Source organism: Tursiops truncatus, chromosome 6, assembly GCF_011762595.2.
Source record: "Tursiops truncatus isolate mTurTru1 chromosome 6, mTurTru1.mat.Y, whole genome shotgun sequence".
Classification (NCBI taxonomy): Eukaryota; Metazoa; Chordata; class Mammalia; order Artiodactyla; family Delphinidae; genus Tursiops; species Tursiops truncatus.
Window position 1 is genome coordinate 111,924,370 of NC_047039.1, and position 16,648 is coordinate 111,941,017.

The following is a 16,648-nucleotide window of genomic DNA, read 5'->3' on the forward strand; positions in this document are numbered from 1 at the left end:
GGTACTTCTGTGAGGCTAATTTTATTGTAATGAGGGCATAATGAGCAACAGGTTACATTTGGACGCAAGAGATTCCCGCCTTTCCTCATCTTTCCTTGTATGCTTCCAGGACACTTATCACTCAGAATGTGTGGTTTCCTGTCAGTCTGGAGGTTCCTGTTTTTCTTTGTCTGCCCATGGACCCCCTGCCACCTGGCCCCTGCCCTTCTTTCTCTTCTCATACCTAGCTACCTGCCTGCTGTTAACAGTTTTGCCTTCCGTCATTTCCTAGAATGGCCCCGGTCCCTCCTTTTAGGGTCTTCCACAGCCGCTCACTTAATGCTTCTCTCCTGTTAGGTTCTGAGTAGTGCCCAGCACACAGCAGGCGCTAAATAACTGTCTAAGAAACGAAGGACAGACACCCGCATTCTGCCCCGAGCTCTCACCGGGGGAGGGGGGCGCTCCCGGTTTTCCGTGTGTGGAGGTGCGCGAGCATTCAAAGCACAACTCCCAGGAGTTCCCTGATCGTCTAGTGGGTAGGATTCCGGGCTTTCGCTGCCCAGCTGCGGGGGGTTCAATCTCAGGTCGGGGAACTGAGATCCCGCATAGCCCGCGGCGTGGCCAAAAAAAAAAAAAAAAAAAAGATTCAAAGTGAAATTCCCTTGCGCTCCCCATTTCCAGATTAAACTCCTCCTGGCCTCCGTTCTGGGGCGGCCAGTAGGAGTGGGGGGCCGAGCCCCCAAGAAACCGCTCCGGCGGACCCGGCGTCAGGATACCACTTCTGGGACCTCGGCACGCAAGAAGACAGGCCGGAAGTCTACCTCGAGCCCGCCCTCGAGCTGTCATTGGGTGGGATCCGAGGAAGGGGAGGAGACCCGGCCTAGTCCTGGTTCATTATTGACTAAAAAACCTATGCAGGCGGAAGGAGGGGGCTGAAACTTCGCTTCCTTCTGACTCTTCATTGGCTAAAAAGTTCGGCGTGTCTCTCGGGTTCTCATTGGCTAAAAGAGTGGGCGTGTCTTACAAGCCTCCAGGTCCCTCGCGGGTTGGTGGAAGAGACAGGTCCCTACCCCGCCCCTCGAGTTCCAACCCTCCTCGTTTTAAACACGAAGTTGAGGGACGGGCTGTCGTTTACCCCGAGCCTCGGGGCCTCACCTCGGCGGTGTGCTCCCAGAGGCCTTCGAGGCTCGCGGAACTCAGGGATTTAGACAAACGCGAGCGGGGAGGAAGCCCGGAACGATTCCTTAGCGGAACAGATCAGGCTAGGCCTCTAGGAGCTTGGGGAGGGACGGCCCGCGGCGGGCCCGACGAGACTGGCAGAATGGCGGCGGCAGACTGGGGTCCGGGGGTCGCCGTCCCCGTGGAGCTGCGGCGCGAGCGGCACATAGTGTGTGTGGAGTACCCGGGCGTGGTGCGCGACGTGTCCAAGATGCTGCAGACCCTGGGCGGCGAGGAAGGCGTCTCCCGGGTGAGGAGCGGGGAGTCTCCGGGGACCACAGGGGAGGTCTGAGTCGTTTGACTACGGCCGAGGGGCGGGACTACCCAGGGATGTGAGGTTTCCTTGGCAACGGAGCTCGAGGTCGGCTCTGGAGCGGCCAGTGGGCGGGGATTTGCTTCAAGACCCGCCGGGCGTGGAAGTTAGTTTAGCGCTGGGATCAGAGGGGAGAGGGTGTCCATTCCATCCCATCATTACTGCCATGAAAAGAGCTCAGTTGCACCGACCCCCCCCCCCCCCCGCTCCCCAGGATGTGCTGGGCTGCCACATCCTCATTTCACAGAGCAGAAAACTGAGGTATGGGGAGATTAAGAACCGTTGACCTACAATGAGGGGGGGAGGAAGGATTATGTTATTAGTGTTAAAAGTAGTAATAGCTAACAATTTATTCTGTACCAGCTACATTTCTAGGTGCTTTACTTACATTCAATTCGCATTAGAACCCTGCCAGGTAGGAACTGTCATTGTCCCAATTTTACAAGGAAACCGAATCAGCTTGTTCAAGTTCACCCAGCAAACAGTGGAGCTGGGATGAATTCTTACCTTGTGCAAAGCTCTATGTAAGTGACTTCCACGCACCAGATCTTGAAGTGTCTCTTCTTTAGAGAGTCCTTCCTCGACTGCCCTTACTAAAGTGGCTGCTAGCAGCTAACCTCTAATTGCAACCTGAAATTATGTTTTAATGTGTTTATTGTCTGTCCTGGACCTTTGGCTCTGAGGCTGTAAACTGTATGAGAACGGGACCTCCCGTGGTCCTAATATCCATGACTGTGCCTGCTTCTAAAATACTCGTCAAATGCATGATTGAATCTTCACGACAATCTAGTGAGTTAGGCACCATTATTGTTCCCATTTTTCTGATAAAGACACAGGAAGAAAGGTTGGGTCAGACAGGCTCCTACATGGTACAGTGGGAATTTGAACGCATGCACATCTCCCTCTGAAGTCTGAACTCTTAATTCTGCTTCCTCATCCTTTATGAATACTGAAAAACCTTGAACCTGTCATTAAGCACAGGAGGCCAGTAGAGGCCCAGTCAGTCATGTTTTCTTCTTTTATCCTGACTTACTTTACGGCGGCATTGACCAGGACCCTTACTCCTGCTAACGCCAGGGATGTCTGGACACAGTTACAGTGGGACCCCTTTGGGAAGAGACTGGTCATTCACTCGTTCCATTCCTGTTTCTTGTGCACCTCCTCTGTGCCAGCCCCACATCTGGGGTCATTCCCAGCACAGCAGTCTCAGAGACCTGTTTCCTGACAATAGGGGCTCTTTTTAACTTGCTTTCCCTAGATGCTTCCTGAGCACCTGCTAAGGGCCAGGTTGTGTCCTGGGTGTTGGGGAGCCAGCAGACCAGCAAGCAGATGACCTTGGCCTGGTTAACATTGTTGGTGCCACACGCTCACAGCTGACACCGTGTCCCTCCTACCCAATGTGGGACAAGCATTCCTATATCGATGACACATTACCATGATTTAGGTGTCAGGCTAAGTGCTTTACATATATTTCCATTTAATCATTGTAACAGTCTGATGAGTAGGTACTGTTATTATGTCCATTTTAAGGAGAAGGAACCAAGGCATGGAAAGATGAGTCACACTAGTCAGGGCCAAAGTGCTTGTTATTTGTTGATTTCATCTCCTTTGGACCTCGAAACTTTTGTATATATGAGGGTGAATGCCAGGACCCTTTGGGGTGGGTAGTTCCTAGAGAAGAAGCCCTGGACAAGTCATTCAACTCCCACCCAGGCTCTCCACGGCAGACACGGGGGTGACACCTCCGTGAAGTGCTCCCAGAAGAGTAGGTGGTTACCCGCACTGACCTGTCACTCGAGAGACAATGGCTTTACTTAACTGACAGTTACTGTCTCCAACTTTACAACCTCTTAGAAGGAAGAGACTGTCTTCATTTTCCCTACCAGATAAAAGCTAAGATACTTGGGTTTGAAAAATGAGTCTTTCGGGAATTAAAAGCTCAGAACGAAACGGAAAAATCCTCCTGGCCCTTCCCTGGCCACCTGGGTTGCCGTCAGGCTTTCACTGAGGGAGGAGCTGCCGGCTGCTTTGCTGCCCCCTGCTTCACTCTGTCTCCTTTGACCTCCCGCAGATCTATGCAGACCCCACTAAGAGGCTGGAGCTGTACTTCCGGCCCAAGGACCCCTACTGCCACCCCGTGTGTGCCAACCGCTTCAGTACCAGCAGCCTGCTGCTCCGGATCAAGAGGAAGATGAGGCGGCAGAGGGGGGCGCCGGGGCCTGAGGCTCACCCCAAGGTCACGTTCGACATAGAGAGCCTTGGCATCGTCTCCACCGTTTACAAATTTCAAGGTAACTGCAAAATGCATTCTTACCACACTGGGTTATTTCGGGGCCTCGTGCCTGCAGGAGCTGCATGGGTCATCCACACGGTGAAGGGGGCCCGGATATGCCCAGGCGTGAGGGGGGTGGCAGAGCGCAGGCCCTGTCCAGGAGGCCCTGCTCGTTGCTGCTCGGTTTTCTGCGTTCTTAAGAGAAGCTGGAATTCTCTGAGAAATCGCATTGTTAAAGCCGCTTTACGGGGCCAAGTTAAACTGGTCCACAGGCCTCCAGTTTTCAGCCCCACCCCCGCCCTCGTGTTTGGGGAGCTTCTTGGTTTTTACTGCTGCTGGTCTTGCCGACCCTCTGAAGCCTCCCCAGGTCACCTCAGCCCCTTGGGACCTTATGTCCTTTGAACTCTCAGCCAGCTGGATGTCTCCTGTGGGGTCCTCAATCGAGTTTGCTCCCCACAGGGAACCCCTGGGAGGAGGTGCTAAGGCGTGGGGTGGAGAGGGGGAGTTGTGCCTGCCTCAGCCTCCCTCGGTCTCCCTGTCCGTGCAGTGGGAGCCCGGAGTTCCTCAGACCCTCGTGGAAATTCAGAGAGACGATGCCCGTGTGCCGGTTTGCACACACGTATGGTACTTGGCAAATTACTAACAAGCCTCAAGAGTATCTATAGTTGCAGCTGCAGTTCTAAGATAGAAACTGAAGAGAATAAAGACTAAAAAGGAAGAGGGCGATAGAAAGTGTAAAGAAACTAAAACAGGGCCTGGGATCCCACAAGTGGGGCATTTGGAACGTCCGTCATTCTGGTGGAAAGTGGTATTCACCAAAGAGGGCCGTCCGTCCCGGGACGAGGCTTCCCAAGTGATCCGTTTCTTTCTCTCTCTAATTGAGCCGGTACGTCACCACTCAGTGTGTGTCCCAGACCAGCAGCATGGGCCTCACCTGGGAGCTTGTTAGAAATGCAGCACCTCAGCATCTGCATTTAGCAAGACCCCTGGTGAGTCACGTGCACGGTACAGTCTAAGCAGCACTGGCCTAGACTTTATCCTCACATATCAGGTAACTCCCCGACCCCCCAAAGTAGTATTTATCCAGGCGACTGGGCTGTTCCCAGAAGCGACTCGGACATATTGTTTTGGCTCCGGCAGCCTCCCCTGCGAGGCCCGCTCAGCGCACCCGAGGAGACGCGGGTGCTGGTGCGTGGCAGCTGCCAGTGCCTGGGCGGGTGCGCTAGTGTGTCCGCCATCTGTCTACCTCTCTTCCCAGGAATGTCCGACTTCCAGTACCTGGCCGTGCACACGGAGGCGGGTGGCAGGCACATGTCCATGTACAGCAAGGTGCTCATGGTCAAGCCCGAGAAGGAGAATTTCTTCCACCAGGAGCTGCCGCTCTACATCCCCCCGCCCATCTTCTCCAGGCTGGACACCCCGGTGGACTACTCCTACCGCCCAGAGACACAGCACCGGTAAGTACCTCCCTGTGGCCGCCGCCCCGCAGCATCGGGGCTCAGGGCAAGGGCCCTGCGCTCAGAGGGCTGGACTCTTCCACTCGCGGGTCAGGCGGCCAGGGTGGCCGGCTTTACTCAGGCCCGTGGCCCCAGCAACAGAGCAGCTGGTGACCAGGGGCCCTGACCAGGGGTGTCAGGAACCAGCCCGGGTCCGCGCGCCCCACCCGGAGGCCTTGCTCAGGGCTGTCCTCACACCACAGAGTGTGAGTCAGGATGTTGCCTTTGGACTTAGACCCCTCCCCAAAAGCGTGTACCTTGAGGTGTGGAGAGACAGACACCCCTGCCGCAGCAGCCCTGGGAATGAGGTCGATATGTTTTAGAGAGCAACCTGGCAGAATCTATTACAGTTTTAAATGTTCTTTCCTGACGACCAGGCGGCCTGTAGGAATTTATCCCACAGTGACTGTCGCCTCTGTGCCCAAAGGTACACTGACAAGAGCGTTTTCTGGCTGGTTGTGGGCAGTCGCAAGGAGCTGAGCGGGCCTGGTGTGGCGAGAGAGCCCGGGTGGGGGGGGCCCGCGTTCAGGTCCTGGACCTGTGATCCCTCATCACAGGCCGGGCAGGTGAGCCCCGACCTCCCGCGCCAGCCTCCCCGCCTGTAACAGGGGTGATGATAATAGTAACAGTACTCACTTCTCGGCGTCGTTAGAGGGCCGAATGACTGAGGCTTTTGGAAATACTCAGAACACTGAGTGCCGGGCAGAGTTTGATAAAGTGGATAAGTGAGCGATCAGTCCACTAATAGGGATGATGTAGTTAATTAAACGACGGCCTGTCTGTGCCAAGGAAGACCGCACAGCCGTTAAGAAAGCGGGCTCCATGGGCCAACAAGGCTCGTGTCCAGAAAGCTTGCTCTAGGAAAAGCAGGTGTTAGAGCAGACTCTGTGCTATGAAAGTAAACTGGGTGATAATGGAAGCCTGGAAAGACGGGGAAGTTTGGGCCCAGAGCAGTTATCTGCAGAGCGGCGGGAGGGCGAGAAGCTTCTCTTCCCTCATCAAGTATTTCCATCAACGAGTACTGACCGCCTGTCGGGGCCCAGGGCTCCCCTTGGAGCCAGTGTCAGTGGGGACGCGACAGGCGGCTCCGTGCAGGGCCGGGGGCTGGGGAGCCGGTGGAGCCCCAGTGAAGGATGAGCGGGCGGTGGGAGCCTGCGGGCAGGTGTGTGTCTTAAAGGAGATAAGTGGGGAGTGGGCTGTCATGCACAGTGAGTGGGGTGCGGGAGGGTCCTCGGGGGAGCTGAACTTTGAAACAGACCTGTGTGATGACAGAGCCGGGCAGGTGAAGATCCGGGGAGAACGTTCCAGACCAGGGGGCTGGCACATGCAAAGGCACAGTCGGGGGTGTTGCCCCCGAAGCGCAGAGAGCCGAGAGAGGGGTGGGGTGAGGGTCCCACGGACCACAGAAAGGAGCTTAGATTTTATGCTAAGGAGAAAGATGTGTTGTCCCCTTCCTTTAAAAAATATATTCTGGGGAGTTCCGAAAGGAGAGAGGAGTGTGTGATGGACGCCCACCTACGTCACCAGCCTCAACTTTCTGCTGCTGGTTTCACCTCCCCACCACCTCCACCCCCAGCATCATAGCGCGTCCTCCAGAAACAAGTGTGTGTCTCTAACTGGGAAGGACTTGGTTTATTTTAACTTAGCCATAGTGCTGTCATCAGAACGAGCAAACGTTAACAGTGTCCTTCACGTCATCCAGGGCCCAGTCCTCGCTCCGTTTCCCCATTGCCTCAAAAGTAAGTCGAGAGCCAGACAAGGGTCGATGTCTCTCAGGCCAGTTGAGTCCATAATGCCACCCCCCGCCATCCTTTTTCTGATTGCAGGAGTAAATTGTGCTTGTTAGAAAAGACCAGACATTATAGAAATGTATAACTGCAAGGAATCGGGTCCATTCCCTCCCTGCTGAAAACCCTAGTGTGTGCAGTTTTCTGTGCGTATGTTATACTCATTATGAGAGTTTCAAATGTTTTAAATGTACATGTTTCTGAAATTTGAAACTTATTTTTCCCCCACAAGCATTTTACTCTACAGTCAGAAACAAAAACATGTAGAAGAAGGAACTAGAGACACCCGTCCCCCGCCCCGCATTGGCGGCCCTGATGCTGGATGGCAGCGTCAGAGTCACTGCTCCGTCCTGTAGGGCCTGCAAACAGCTGTCTCCCAGCCTCTGGGAGGGGGACAGGGGTGGAGGGCCGGCTGCCCTTGAACCCACAGGCCCTGTTTTTCTCCCATGTCGTTTATTGATTTTCCAGTGCGTGGAAGGAACCTGCCTTTTCTCCCAGGGCTGCCATCGATTTTTCTGCTCTGATGGCCCTCATGGGTACCAAGGACTGGCAGAGGAGGCCTGGCCCCCGCCTTGCTGGCCTTCCTGGGTCCAGGGGGGCTGAGCTTCCTATATGGCCAGTGGGCAGAGGACAGGCTGGGACGCTGGCCTGACGGGGGTCCCCCCTCCTCGAGGCACTTGAGGGGGGAGGGCAGGCGGCCTGCGCCCTGCTGCTGCCTGGCCCAGAGGGAGTGGCCGGGGCTTTCTTTTTTCTTCGGGGGTGTCTGGGGCCTCGGGGAGTTGTCTTGGAAAACAGGACAGTGTTCAGGATGGTTTCAAATGGAGTCATGTTGCTTAAAAAAGGCACAGATTTGATCCCGTCTTTGTAATTTTGTTTCCCAATGTGAAAAATCACTTTGTTGTTCTTTATAAATATGCAGATGGTATGTACTCATGTAGAAAATTACGGTAAAATGGAAACAAATTTAAAAGGTATTAATCACCTGTGTGACATCCAGGACATACTCTGAAATGCACTGCAAAATAATTGAGTGGGTTTGGGGTGGGGCCCGGATGGCGTGAAATGGGCCCTGTGACGGCAGTTGTGGAAGCGGATGGTGGGCTTATGGGGGCTCCTTGTACTGTTCCCCCTGCTTTAGCGAAGCTGTGATGTTCCTGATGTCCCACCTCAGAGGGAAGCTCTCTGAGCCCCCTAGGAATCGTTGACCCTGTGTGTTCTGTGCTAACAGCTGGTGGCAGAGCCCCATCCCCCCCCTTTTGTTTTTGGCCGCACTGTGCGGCTTGCAGGATGGCTCTTAGGTCCCTGACCAGGGGTCGAACCCAGGCCCCTTGCAGTGGAAGCTCGCAGTCCTAACCACTGGACCTCCAGGGAGGTCCCCAGAGCTCTTCTTTTAGCCTCTGTGACGAGAGCGTCTGGTAGTATACGTCCTCCCTTCACCGCGGTACCGTTGAGATGCTTCCGAGCAGGACGGAGGTTAGCGGCCCCGCCAGCCTCCCTGGGCTCAAGTCCCAGCTCCATCACCTCGAGCTCTGGCTCAAGGCAGGTTTCCAACGCCTGTGGCCTCAGTGACTTCATGGGAAATGGGTCCTTCCTCGTAGGATTGTTTCGAGGGTTAGATGAGTGACTTGTGGGCGTCAGTAAGCACAGCTGCGCTCTGACAGCTGATTGGTGGTTCCCGTGTGGCCGCCCGCGCCTCAGCTGATTCCACTGTCCCTGCCCTGATGGGCATCTGGGCTGTTTCCAGCTTTTCACTGGCTGGACGGTGCCGTGCACGGCGCGATGCAGTCGTGAGGCCACCAGCCTCACGGCAGGGGCCCTTCCCCACACCCCAGCCTCTCTGAGCTGACTCGGACTCGCTCCCCCTTCTTCTCCTGGTCATCAGCCTGAGAACACAGGCGCCTGCCTTCAGTGGCCGGGGCTGAGACCCGCTTCTCACCCAGATTCCAGGGAAACGCACCCACACGTGGGCTGCCCGTGTCCAGCGGGCCCACGCCTGGCGCTCCCGCCCTCAGCAGCTCTCTGCTCCTAGGGAAGGCTACAACAACCCCTCCATCTCCGGGGAGAACCTGATCGGCCTGAGCAGGGCCCGGCGCCCTCACAATGCCATCTTTGTCAACTTCGAGGGGGATGAGGCCCCCGAGCAGCCGCTAGAGGCTGCGGCCCAGACCTGGAGGAAGGTGTGCACCAACCCCGTGGACCACAAGGTGGAGGAGGAGCTGAGGCAGGTGAGCCCGGCCCCCCGGCCACACCTTCCCTGGCCGCACCTTGTCTTGGGAACTCCTCGCCTCCAGCTGTGGCATCTAAAGCTATGCCAGCGTAAGCCCTGCCCTCCCAGAGTTCAAAGTGCTCCTCAAAACTCATAAGAGGTCCCTCTGGGATGGTAAACGTTGTCCACATGTGACCTCGGCGTGGAGCTCCGGGATTCCGGAAGCTCTGTTCATCCAGCCCTTGGCTGCAACACACCAGATGGGGCACCTGGTGTGCACCAGGCCCGGTGCTTCCTCCCCGTTAGAGCCGGGCTGGACGGGGGCCCTGGGCGGAGGCGGCCTTCTGCCTTACCCGCTGGCTTGCAGGTTCTGGGAGACCCAGGCCAGGGGACTCTGGTCCTTGTGTCGCCACAGGTGTGGACAGTAGGTTCTCAGCACATCACTGCTGACCGACCCTTGCCCCTGCCCCTGTTGAACTTGACTGTCCCCTTGGTGCGGGACGGGGGTGGGGTGGGATGTTATTTCTTAAGTGGTGGACACCTTGTTATGTTTCTAGCAGTCGCTAGGTCGGGGGGAAGTGGGGGCCACTCTCCAAGGCCCCTCGTTGTCATCAGGACACAGCCCAATCTCCCACCTGGCTCGGGGCCGCTCCCACCCTGGCCCTCCCACTCCAGCCCCACTGGCCCTTCACAGCCCTCCCACTGGGAGGGGGTGGGCCGTCCCCTGCGGCCTTCGTCACATCCCGGCTCAGGCCCCTGCCCTCTGGGGCTGCTCAGGGGCCCAGAGCTCCGGCCCGTCCCCCTCCTGGCCCTGCTCTGGCTCCTTTGGTCCTCTGCCTCCCCGCTGCCCTTTGAGCCGCCTAAGGACAGGGACAGCGTCTTTCATGGTCATTTCCGGACCCCCAGGCCCTGCAACCGCACTTGACACGTGCTGGGCGAGCAGGGCGCTTCTCAGGGCGGGACGAGTGGGCGTGCGCAGAGGCCCCTCCCCACCTGCCTGGCCCCTGCTCCCCCCACCCCCACTCCTCTCAGGAAGGTCCTCTGGGGCCAGACCGTGCAGGGAGCCTGGGGCAGGCGGGGAAGCTGTGGGTGCTCTTCTCAGCCTCTGCCTTGACCCTCCAGCTGTTTGAAATCCGCCCCATCTGGTCACGTAACGCTGTCAAGGCCAACATCAGCGTCCACCCCGACAAGCTCAAGGTCTTGCTGCCCTTCATGGCCTATTACATGGTGAGTGCCCACCCACCACCCACCGCGCTTCCCACCTGCGCTGTCCTGATCCCTGACGTGCCTCAGAGCCCCAGCAAGGGCAGGCGGCCCTGTCCCAGCAGCTGGAGGATGGCTTCTTAAAGGGATTATACTTTGTTTTTTGTGGTACGCGGGCCTCTCCCTGCTGTGGCCTCTCGTGTTGCGGAGCACAGGCTCCAGACACACAGGGTCAGCGGCCATGGCTCACAGGCCCAGCCACTCCGCGGCATGTGGGATCTTCCCGGACCGGGGCACGAACCCGCGTCCCCTGCATCAGCAGGCGGACTCTCAACCACTGCGCCACCAGGGAAACCAGGGATCATACATTTTTTAATGGCCTTGTATGGAGAGCGTTCTAAGGACCAGGCCCTGGGTTAAGTGCTATGTGCATAGCATCCTTTCTTCTTCCGTGGGGCATGGCGGCAGGGTTTGGACCTCTGATGAAGAGGCTCGGCTCAGATTGGCGACTTGATGGGCCAAGATCCTACAGCCAGGGAGTGGCAGAGCCCCCTGGGGACCCCGGCCTGTTTGGCTGCAGCGCCTGGGCCCCTAACCACAGTGCCACCTGCCTTCACGCATTCTTCCTCGGTTGAGGGGCGTTCAGTGGGGGTCACATGCGCCTTGGACTCAGTCCAGGAGGGATGGAGATGGGGCTGTCGTCACTGAGATTCCCCAAGGTGCTGTGAGGAAGAGCTCCTGCCAGCCAAGGGTCCAACCTGGGGCCTGGGGAGGCAGATGGACAACGTGACCGTGACTGTGATGGCCAGGAGGTGGGGGGCATGAGACGGGCTCATCCCTCCTGGGCTTAGACCCGACATCACAAAGCTGCTGCCTGCCTTTCAGCATTGGCTTTCTGGACACAAGGACCTCGGGAGCACTGTTTGGGGACAGTGCCTCCATCCATTAGCACAGTTGTGACAGTTCTTGAGCTCTTTCTCTGTGCCGGGCACTGCGGTGAGGGCTTCAGGGGCACCGTCTCATTTAATCCTCACCAAGACGCCATCTGACTGGAAGACCAAGGCTTGGAAAGGCCAAGTGACCTACCCGAGGTGACCGAGCCACACGTGCGAGCTGGGGGGCAGGGTTCCAGAGCCTGTCCCCACCTCGTGGGCGTGTGGTGCTGCCCCATGTGGGCAGCCACCTGGGCCTGCAACTCAGGGGGGCCGGGGATCGGCCGTGACCACCCTTCGCACTCCCGCCCTTTCTGTCTCCAGATAACAGGCCCCTGGAGAAGCCTCTGGATTCGATTCGGGTACGACCCCCGAAAACACCCAGACGCCAAGATTTATCAAGTCCTTGACTTCCGAATCCGTTGTGGAATGAAATACGGTAAACAATTACCGAAACCCTTGCTTTCCTTTTCCCTTTATCGCTTTCTGTTTCCAGCACTCTCTTCTGTAATACGAATATATCCACGTGGAGAGGATATATTCCCCCCTTGGTGGGACTGTTAGGGACAGAATAGCGCAGACACGAGGACCCGAGCTCTCGTCCTGGCTCCTGTGGTGATGCTCTAGTGGCTCCTTACAGCTCCTGTGGTGCAGGCCAGGCGTCCCGTCAGTCTCCTGTCCCCGGCCCGCGGTGACCCCCCCGCACACAAAGCACCAGGACGCGGCGGCTCCTGTCACTCCAGCGGGGGGCCTGAGTCCCCTTCTCAGGAGCCGCCCCAGGGAACCCCGGTGTGCCTGTGGCTGCCAGAAGGGGCTCTGTGCCCACCCCAGCTGATGCACGCCCCCCTCCGGCAGGTTACGCCCCAAGCGACATGCCCGTCAAGGCCAAGCGCAGCACCTACAACTACAGCCTCCCCATCACCGTCAAAAAAACGAGTAAGGGGCTCAGGCTCCCTCTGCGGATCAGGCGCTGGGGAAGATGGGCGTCCGGACGGCGGGATGGGAAGGGGCTTCCCGAGGAGGTCACTCCAGGGCACTGCTGGCCCGCGCACCCCGGGGAGGGGGGGGCGGGAGAAACACACACCCCTGTATTCCAAAGCCCTGCCGTGGTCCCCTCGCAGGCAGCCAGCTCGTCACCATGCAAGACCTGAAGCAGGGCCTGGGTCCCTCGGGGTCGGCCAGTGCACGCAAGTTGGCCTCCAACAAGTACAAGCTCAAGGTGGGTGTCCCCTGAGCTGCCCTCCTGGGTGAGGGCACGGGGGGCGGCGGCCCCTCCCTCGGGCAGGCCCAGGACCCCTCACACAGCCCCCAGCCCCGCCTGTGACGCCAGGAGGGGCTCCGACTGAGGCCGCTCTGCCCTCCCTGTGCCTTTACGTGACTCCCACCTCCCGGGACAGCCTCTGGGCGTGGGTGCTAGGACCACCTGGGTACGTCTCAGGGAGGGGCTCAGATGCCAGCAGCCCCGTGTGGCAGCCACGGGGCTGGTGAGCCTCAGGCGCTGTGGGCCTGAAGCCAGAGCAGACCGTCTGCACCCTGGCCGCGGGCCGGCCGCGGACCGCCCTCACAGGCTCAGGCTCTCGTTAGCACAGGCGCGCAGCAGGGGCGGCGACTCCCGGGGCCCTTCCCGTGCCTGGCCGACGTGAGCTGCTCCAGGCTGGGAGGGGGAGGCCGGCAGGGTGGCCCCCTCCCTGGAGTCACTTGCCTCGTAGAGGGGTTGGGGCGGCTGTCTCCCAGCAGCGTCAGGTCTCCACTCCTCAGGGAGGGCCCGGACCCTCGCCAGAGCAACCGTCCTCCTCCAGGACTCTTGTCTTAGGCCTTTATCCCCACCTCTGGAACTGGCCTGCAGGGCCGCCTAAGATGACCGAGCAGTGGAAGAGAGACGTGCGGAGGGCCCTGCAGGGAGGCTCCGAGGCAGAGCCCAGCCCCGGCCCCCGGCGGCTCACGGTCCCAGGGCCCAAGGGAGGGCCTGGCTGCTTCGACCACCCCTCGACGCCTGGGGAGTTGCGGCTCGTTTTCTGCACACCGGCTCCCCGGCCTGTGGCCCATCTGCCTCGCCTGAGTCCAGGGAGAAGAGCCAGGCCTGCCAGGTCCTGGGAGCAGGATCGGCAGCCGCCCTGGGAGAGGCCCCGTGGGAGCCACGGCATGGGGCTCTCCTGCGCCGCCCGCCCCCAGGGACGCTCCCTCCGACCTTGCTGTCTCTGCCCTCCTTTGCCAGGACTCGGTCTACATCTTCCGGGAGGGGGCCTTGCCACCGTACCGACAGATGTTCTACCAGTTTTGCGACTTGAACGTGGACGAGTACGTACGTGCGGGGCCCTGAGACGCCGAGGTGGGGACCGTGGGACTCAGGGTCAGTGCAGAGAAACCAGCCGGGGACCGAGGTGTTTCCTGCGACTCTTCCACTTCACGTCAGCCTTCATCTCTCAGCGAGAAGGCCGGCCGCCTGGGAGTCCTCTGCCCGGGCTCGCGCGGCCCTCAGGAGTGGCTTCCCGGGTGCGCCTCGGGCCGCACCTCTGAGCAGCCGGCTGTGCTGCGCGCAGAGCACAGCGCTGGGCCGGGGTCTTTGCCTTCCTCCTCCTCCGCCCGCATGGGGGTTCCTGACACGGTCCCCAGGCCCTGGAGTTGATCAGAATCCCAGAAACCTTTAAGCCAGTTGTTCCTAGTGATGTTTAAAAACCTGGGGGAGGGGTGCTGGGGTGGGAGGAGGCGGGAGCGTGTTAAACCCAGCCTGGAACCTGGTGAACGCTCAGGCTCTCGCCAGGCAAGTGGGCCGCGGCACACGCCCGCCTCGTGTGCAGGGTGGGGGTCGGGGCCCCAGCTGGGGGTGGACCGCTTTCTTGACGCCCTTCGTGACCGAGCTCCTCCCTCGGGGTGGCGCTCTGAGTGCTGTTTTTCTGAGCACGACCCCAGCTCTGCCAAAACCGCTTCCTGGCCCTGTGAGCAGAGACCCCACCCCGGAACTCTGTCTCCCAACGCCCAGGCTGCAGAAGATCATACACCGCAATGACGGGGCTGAAAGTCTCTGCACAGAGCGGGACGGCTGGTGCCTCCCCAAGACCAGTGATGACCTGAGGGACATGATGTCCCTCATGATCCGGCACACCATCCGCTCCAAGAGGCCTGGTGAGAGTGCTCGGGGTGAAGGGACACCCTGGGTGCTCTGGGGCCCCCTCTGGGGCCCAAGCAAGTGTCCCTAGTGGACCTGCTCCCCAAGAAATTGCACCCAGGTGGGAGCCTCTTGCCCTGACAGTGGTGGGAGGGGGGCCTTTGGAGACAGGGCTCAGCCCTGGGGGTTGAAGGCAGGAGACGGGCCCAGAGGGGTGGGGCTGGAACAGGGCCAGTGCTGCCAGGGGGGCCGCCGCTTTATGCCCTGACGTCACCCTACATCCTCTGGCCACGTGTGGGCACGTTGCTCCTGTCTCCCCTGGGAGGGCAGGGACGGCGGGGCCTGGGCTCCTGTCGCCCGGCACTGCCTGCCCCTCCCCAGGATGAGCATCTCTGCACGGGGTGTGAGCAAGGGGAGTGAGCCCTTGCTGCACTGCAGGTCTGATGGGGCTGGGGGAGAGCAAGCGAAAGGGCCCCTCTCGGGGGTTCCTCCCAGGCTCGGGGAGGGGGCGTCCCAGACACACCAGCCCCTGTGGAGCTGATGGGAGTAGGGGTTCTCAGCCTCCTTTAGGACACAGCCCCCCTCTGAGAGTCCAGTTGAGAAAAGCACTGACACAGAGCCCTGCACACTCCTGGGGAGTCCACGGGACCCATGAGCTGCCCGAGGCTCCTCCGGGGAAGAGGTTTCCAAGGCCCTTGGCCTCAGTGTTCCTTGAAGTGCTTTTTCAACTGGAGTCCCAGGTCCCCCAGCCGTCCTGCTTCCCAAAGCAGCTTCTCTAGAGCTTGAGCCCAGACACCCGTATTTGTAGACAGGCCCCCAGGAGCCGAGGGCCTCTGGCTGAGACCAGCGACAGCTGGTGTGGGTGCGCCCAGGAGCCAACGACGGGACACACACGGCCTGTCTTTTGGCCCAGCTCTCTTCTCCAGCCCAGCCAAAGCTGACGACGGGAAAGAACAGCTGACCTGCGGATCTGGGGACGAGGAAGCAGAGGACGCGGAGGACGAGGACGACGAGGACGATGAGGACGACTTCAAGCCGTCGGACGGGAGTGAGAACGAGATGGAGACGGAAATTCTGGACTACGTGTGATGCAGCCCTGGGCTCCAGGCTGGGCCCCCCGACCAGGCCTGATGAGGGACCCAGGACAAGCCGGGGTCCCCTGCTGCTGCCCACAGAAGCCAGAATGTCCCCAGGCGGCCCTGCTGAGGAAAGCAGCCGGGTACAGCCGACCCTGGGTGCCCGGGGCCATCCCGAAGGTGGTGCCCCGACTTTGCACAGCCGCGAGCCAGCCCGGTGTCCCTCGGGCTGAGCCAGCGCCCAGCACCTCCCTCTGGCCGAGACCAGCAAGCGCTGGAGGTGCAGATGGTGCAGCGGGGGAGGGCCGGCCCTGGCTGCTGCTGAGGCAAAAGGACGGGGCGAGGAGCCTGGTCCGTGGTCACAGGCGGTGAAGTCTGCCATCGTGTCTGGACCCCATCCGTTTGGGGTAACCTGGCAAAGGGCAGGCCCAGCTGGAATTGTCCGTATTAAACACATTTTCCCAAGGAGCCTTGGTGTCTCAGTGGGGATGTCAGCCAGAGAGGGGTTTCCTCTTGCCTCTGGGCTTGGGCTCCCTGCTGGACGTCGTTTGTCCCTTCAGTCGTTCATTCAGTGACCTCGTGGTGGGTGATGCCGGGATGGTTGAGAACAGGCCTGATGCCCCTCGACAGGTGGGCCAGGTGAGAGCAGCCAGAAGTAACTGCAGCCCGGGGGGCCCTACAGCCTCACATTCATCCCTTCCTGTTCCAAGTGGATGTGTTCTCGAGAGGCTCACGGGAGACAGACCCTGTCTCAGGGCTGCCTGGTGTGAAACCAGAGGTTTCCAGGGATTGCAGGGTCCCTGGTGGGGCTGAACCTGCCCTCCCCGGGGAGTACCCCCCCACACACTGCCTGAGCCAGAGATGAGCCCATCACCTACTTCCTCAGCCGGCAGGCTGGGCCGCAGAGTGTGACCACAAGTTCCAAAGTCAGACGGAAGCCCCCTCCCACGACAGGTCAGAAACCCCAGTGGCTCACAGTCGGCCTGAAGTGGTCAGTTCTGGGAACCGGCCTTGGAGAGCTGAGCGCCCCGACGTGCCTGTCGCTCCCACTGGGGGTGAG

At 59.6% G+C, this 16,648-nt stretch overlaps 1 protein-coding gene across 6 annotated transcripts; it reads left to right on the plus strand.

The window, feature by feature from the left end:
- Positions 1-1,098: 1,098 nt before the first annotated feature.
- Positions 1,099-16,056, plus strand: GTF3C5 (general transcription factor IIIC subunit 5). 6 transcript variants are annotated; one of them, XR_012332747.1, is made up of 11 exons: positions 1,099-1,447; positions 3,582-3,801; positions 5,041-5,239; positions 9,095-9,290; positions 10,394-10,498; positions 11,731-11,845; positions 12,262-12,342; positions 12,528-12,625; positions 13,622-13,708; positions 14,387-14,529; positions 15,426-15,564. XR_012332747.1 is itself a non-coding variant. In XM_033858960.2 (11 exons), the coding sequence occupies exons 1-11, from the start codon at positions 1,301-1,303 to the stop codon at positions 15,599-15,601; spliced, it is 1,668 nt and encodes a 555-aa protein (XP_033714851.1). In that variant the 5' UTR covers positions 1,102-1,300; the 3' UTR covers positions 15,602-16,056. The 6 variants fall into 6 exon arrangements, 4 of the variants coding, with proteins under 4 accessions (XP_033714853.1, XP_073662856.1, XP_033714851.1 ...); XR_012332746.1 differs by having other exon boundaries at positions 15,321-15,459; XM_033858960.2 differs by having other exon boundaries at positions 1,102-1,447; positions 13,622-13,704; positions 15,321-16,056.
- The last annotated feature ends 592 nt before the right edge of the window (positions 16,057-16,648 follow it).

Coding starts and splice junctions, on each gene's coding strand:
- GTF3C5 (XM_033858960.2), top strand. CDS start 1,301: ATGGCGGCGGCAGACTGGGGTCCGGGGGTCGCCGTCCCCGTGGAGCTG. Junction 12,343..12,527: donor CATCACCGTCAAAAAAACGA/GTAAGGGGCTCA, acceptor GTCCCCTCGCAG/GCAGCCAGCTCGTCACCATG. Junction 12,626..13,621: donor CCAACAAGTACAAGCTCAAG/GTGGGTGTCCCC, acceptor CTCCTTTGCCAG/GACTCGGTCTACATCTTCCG.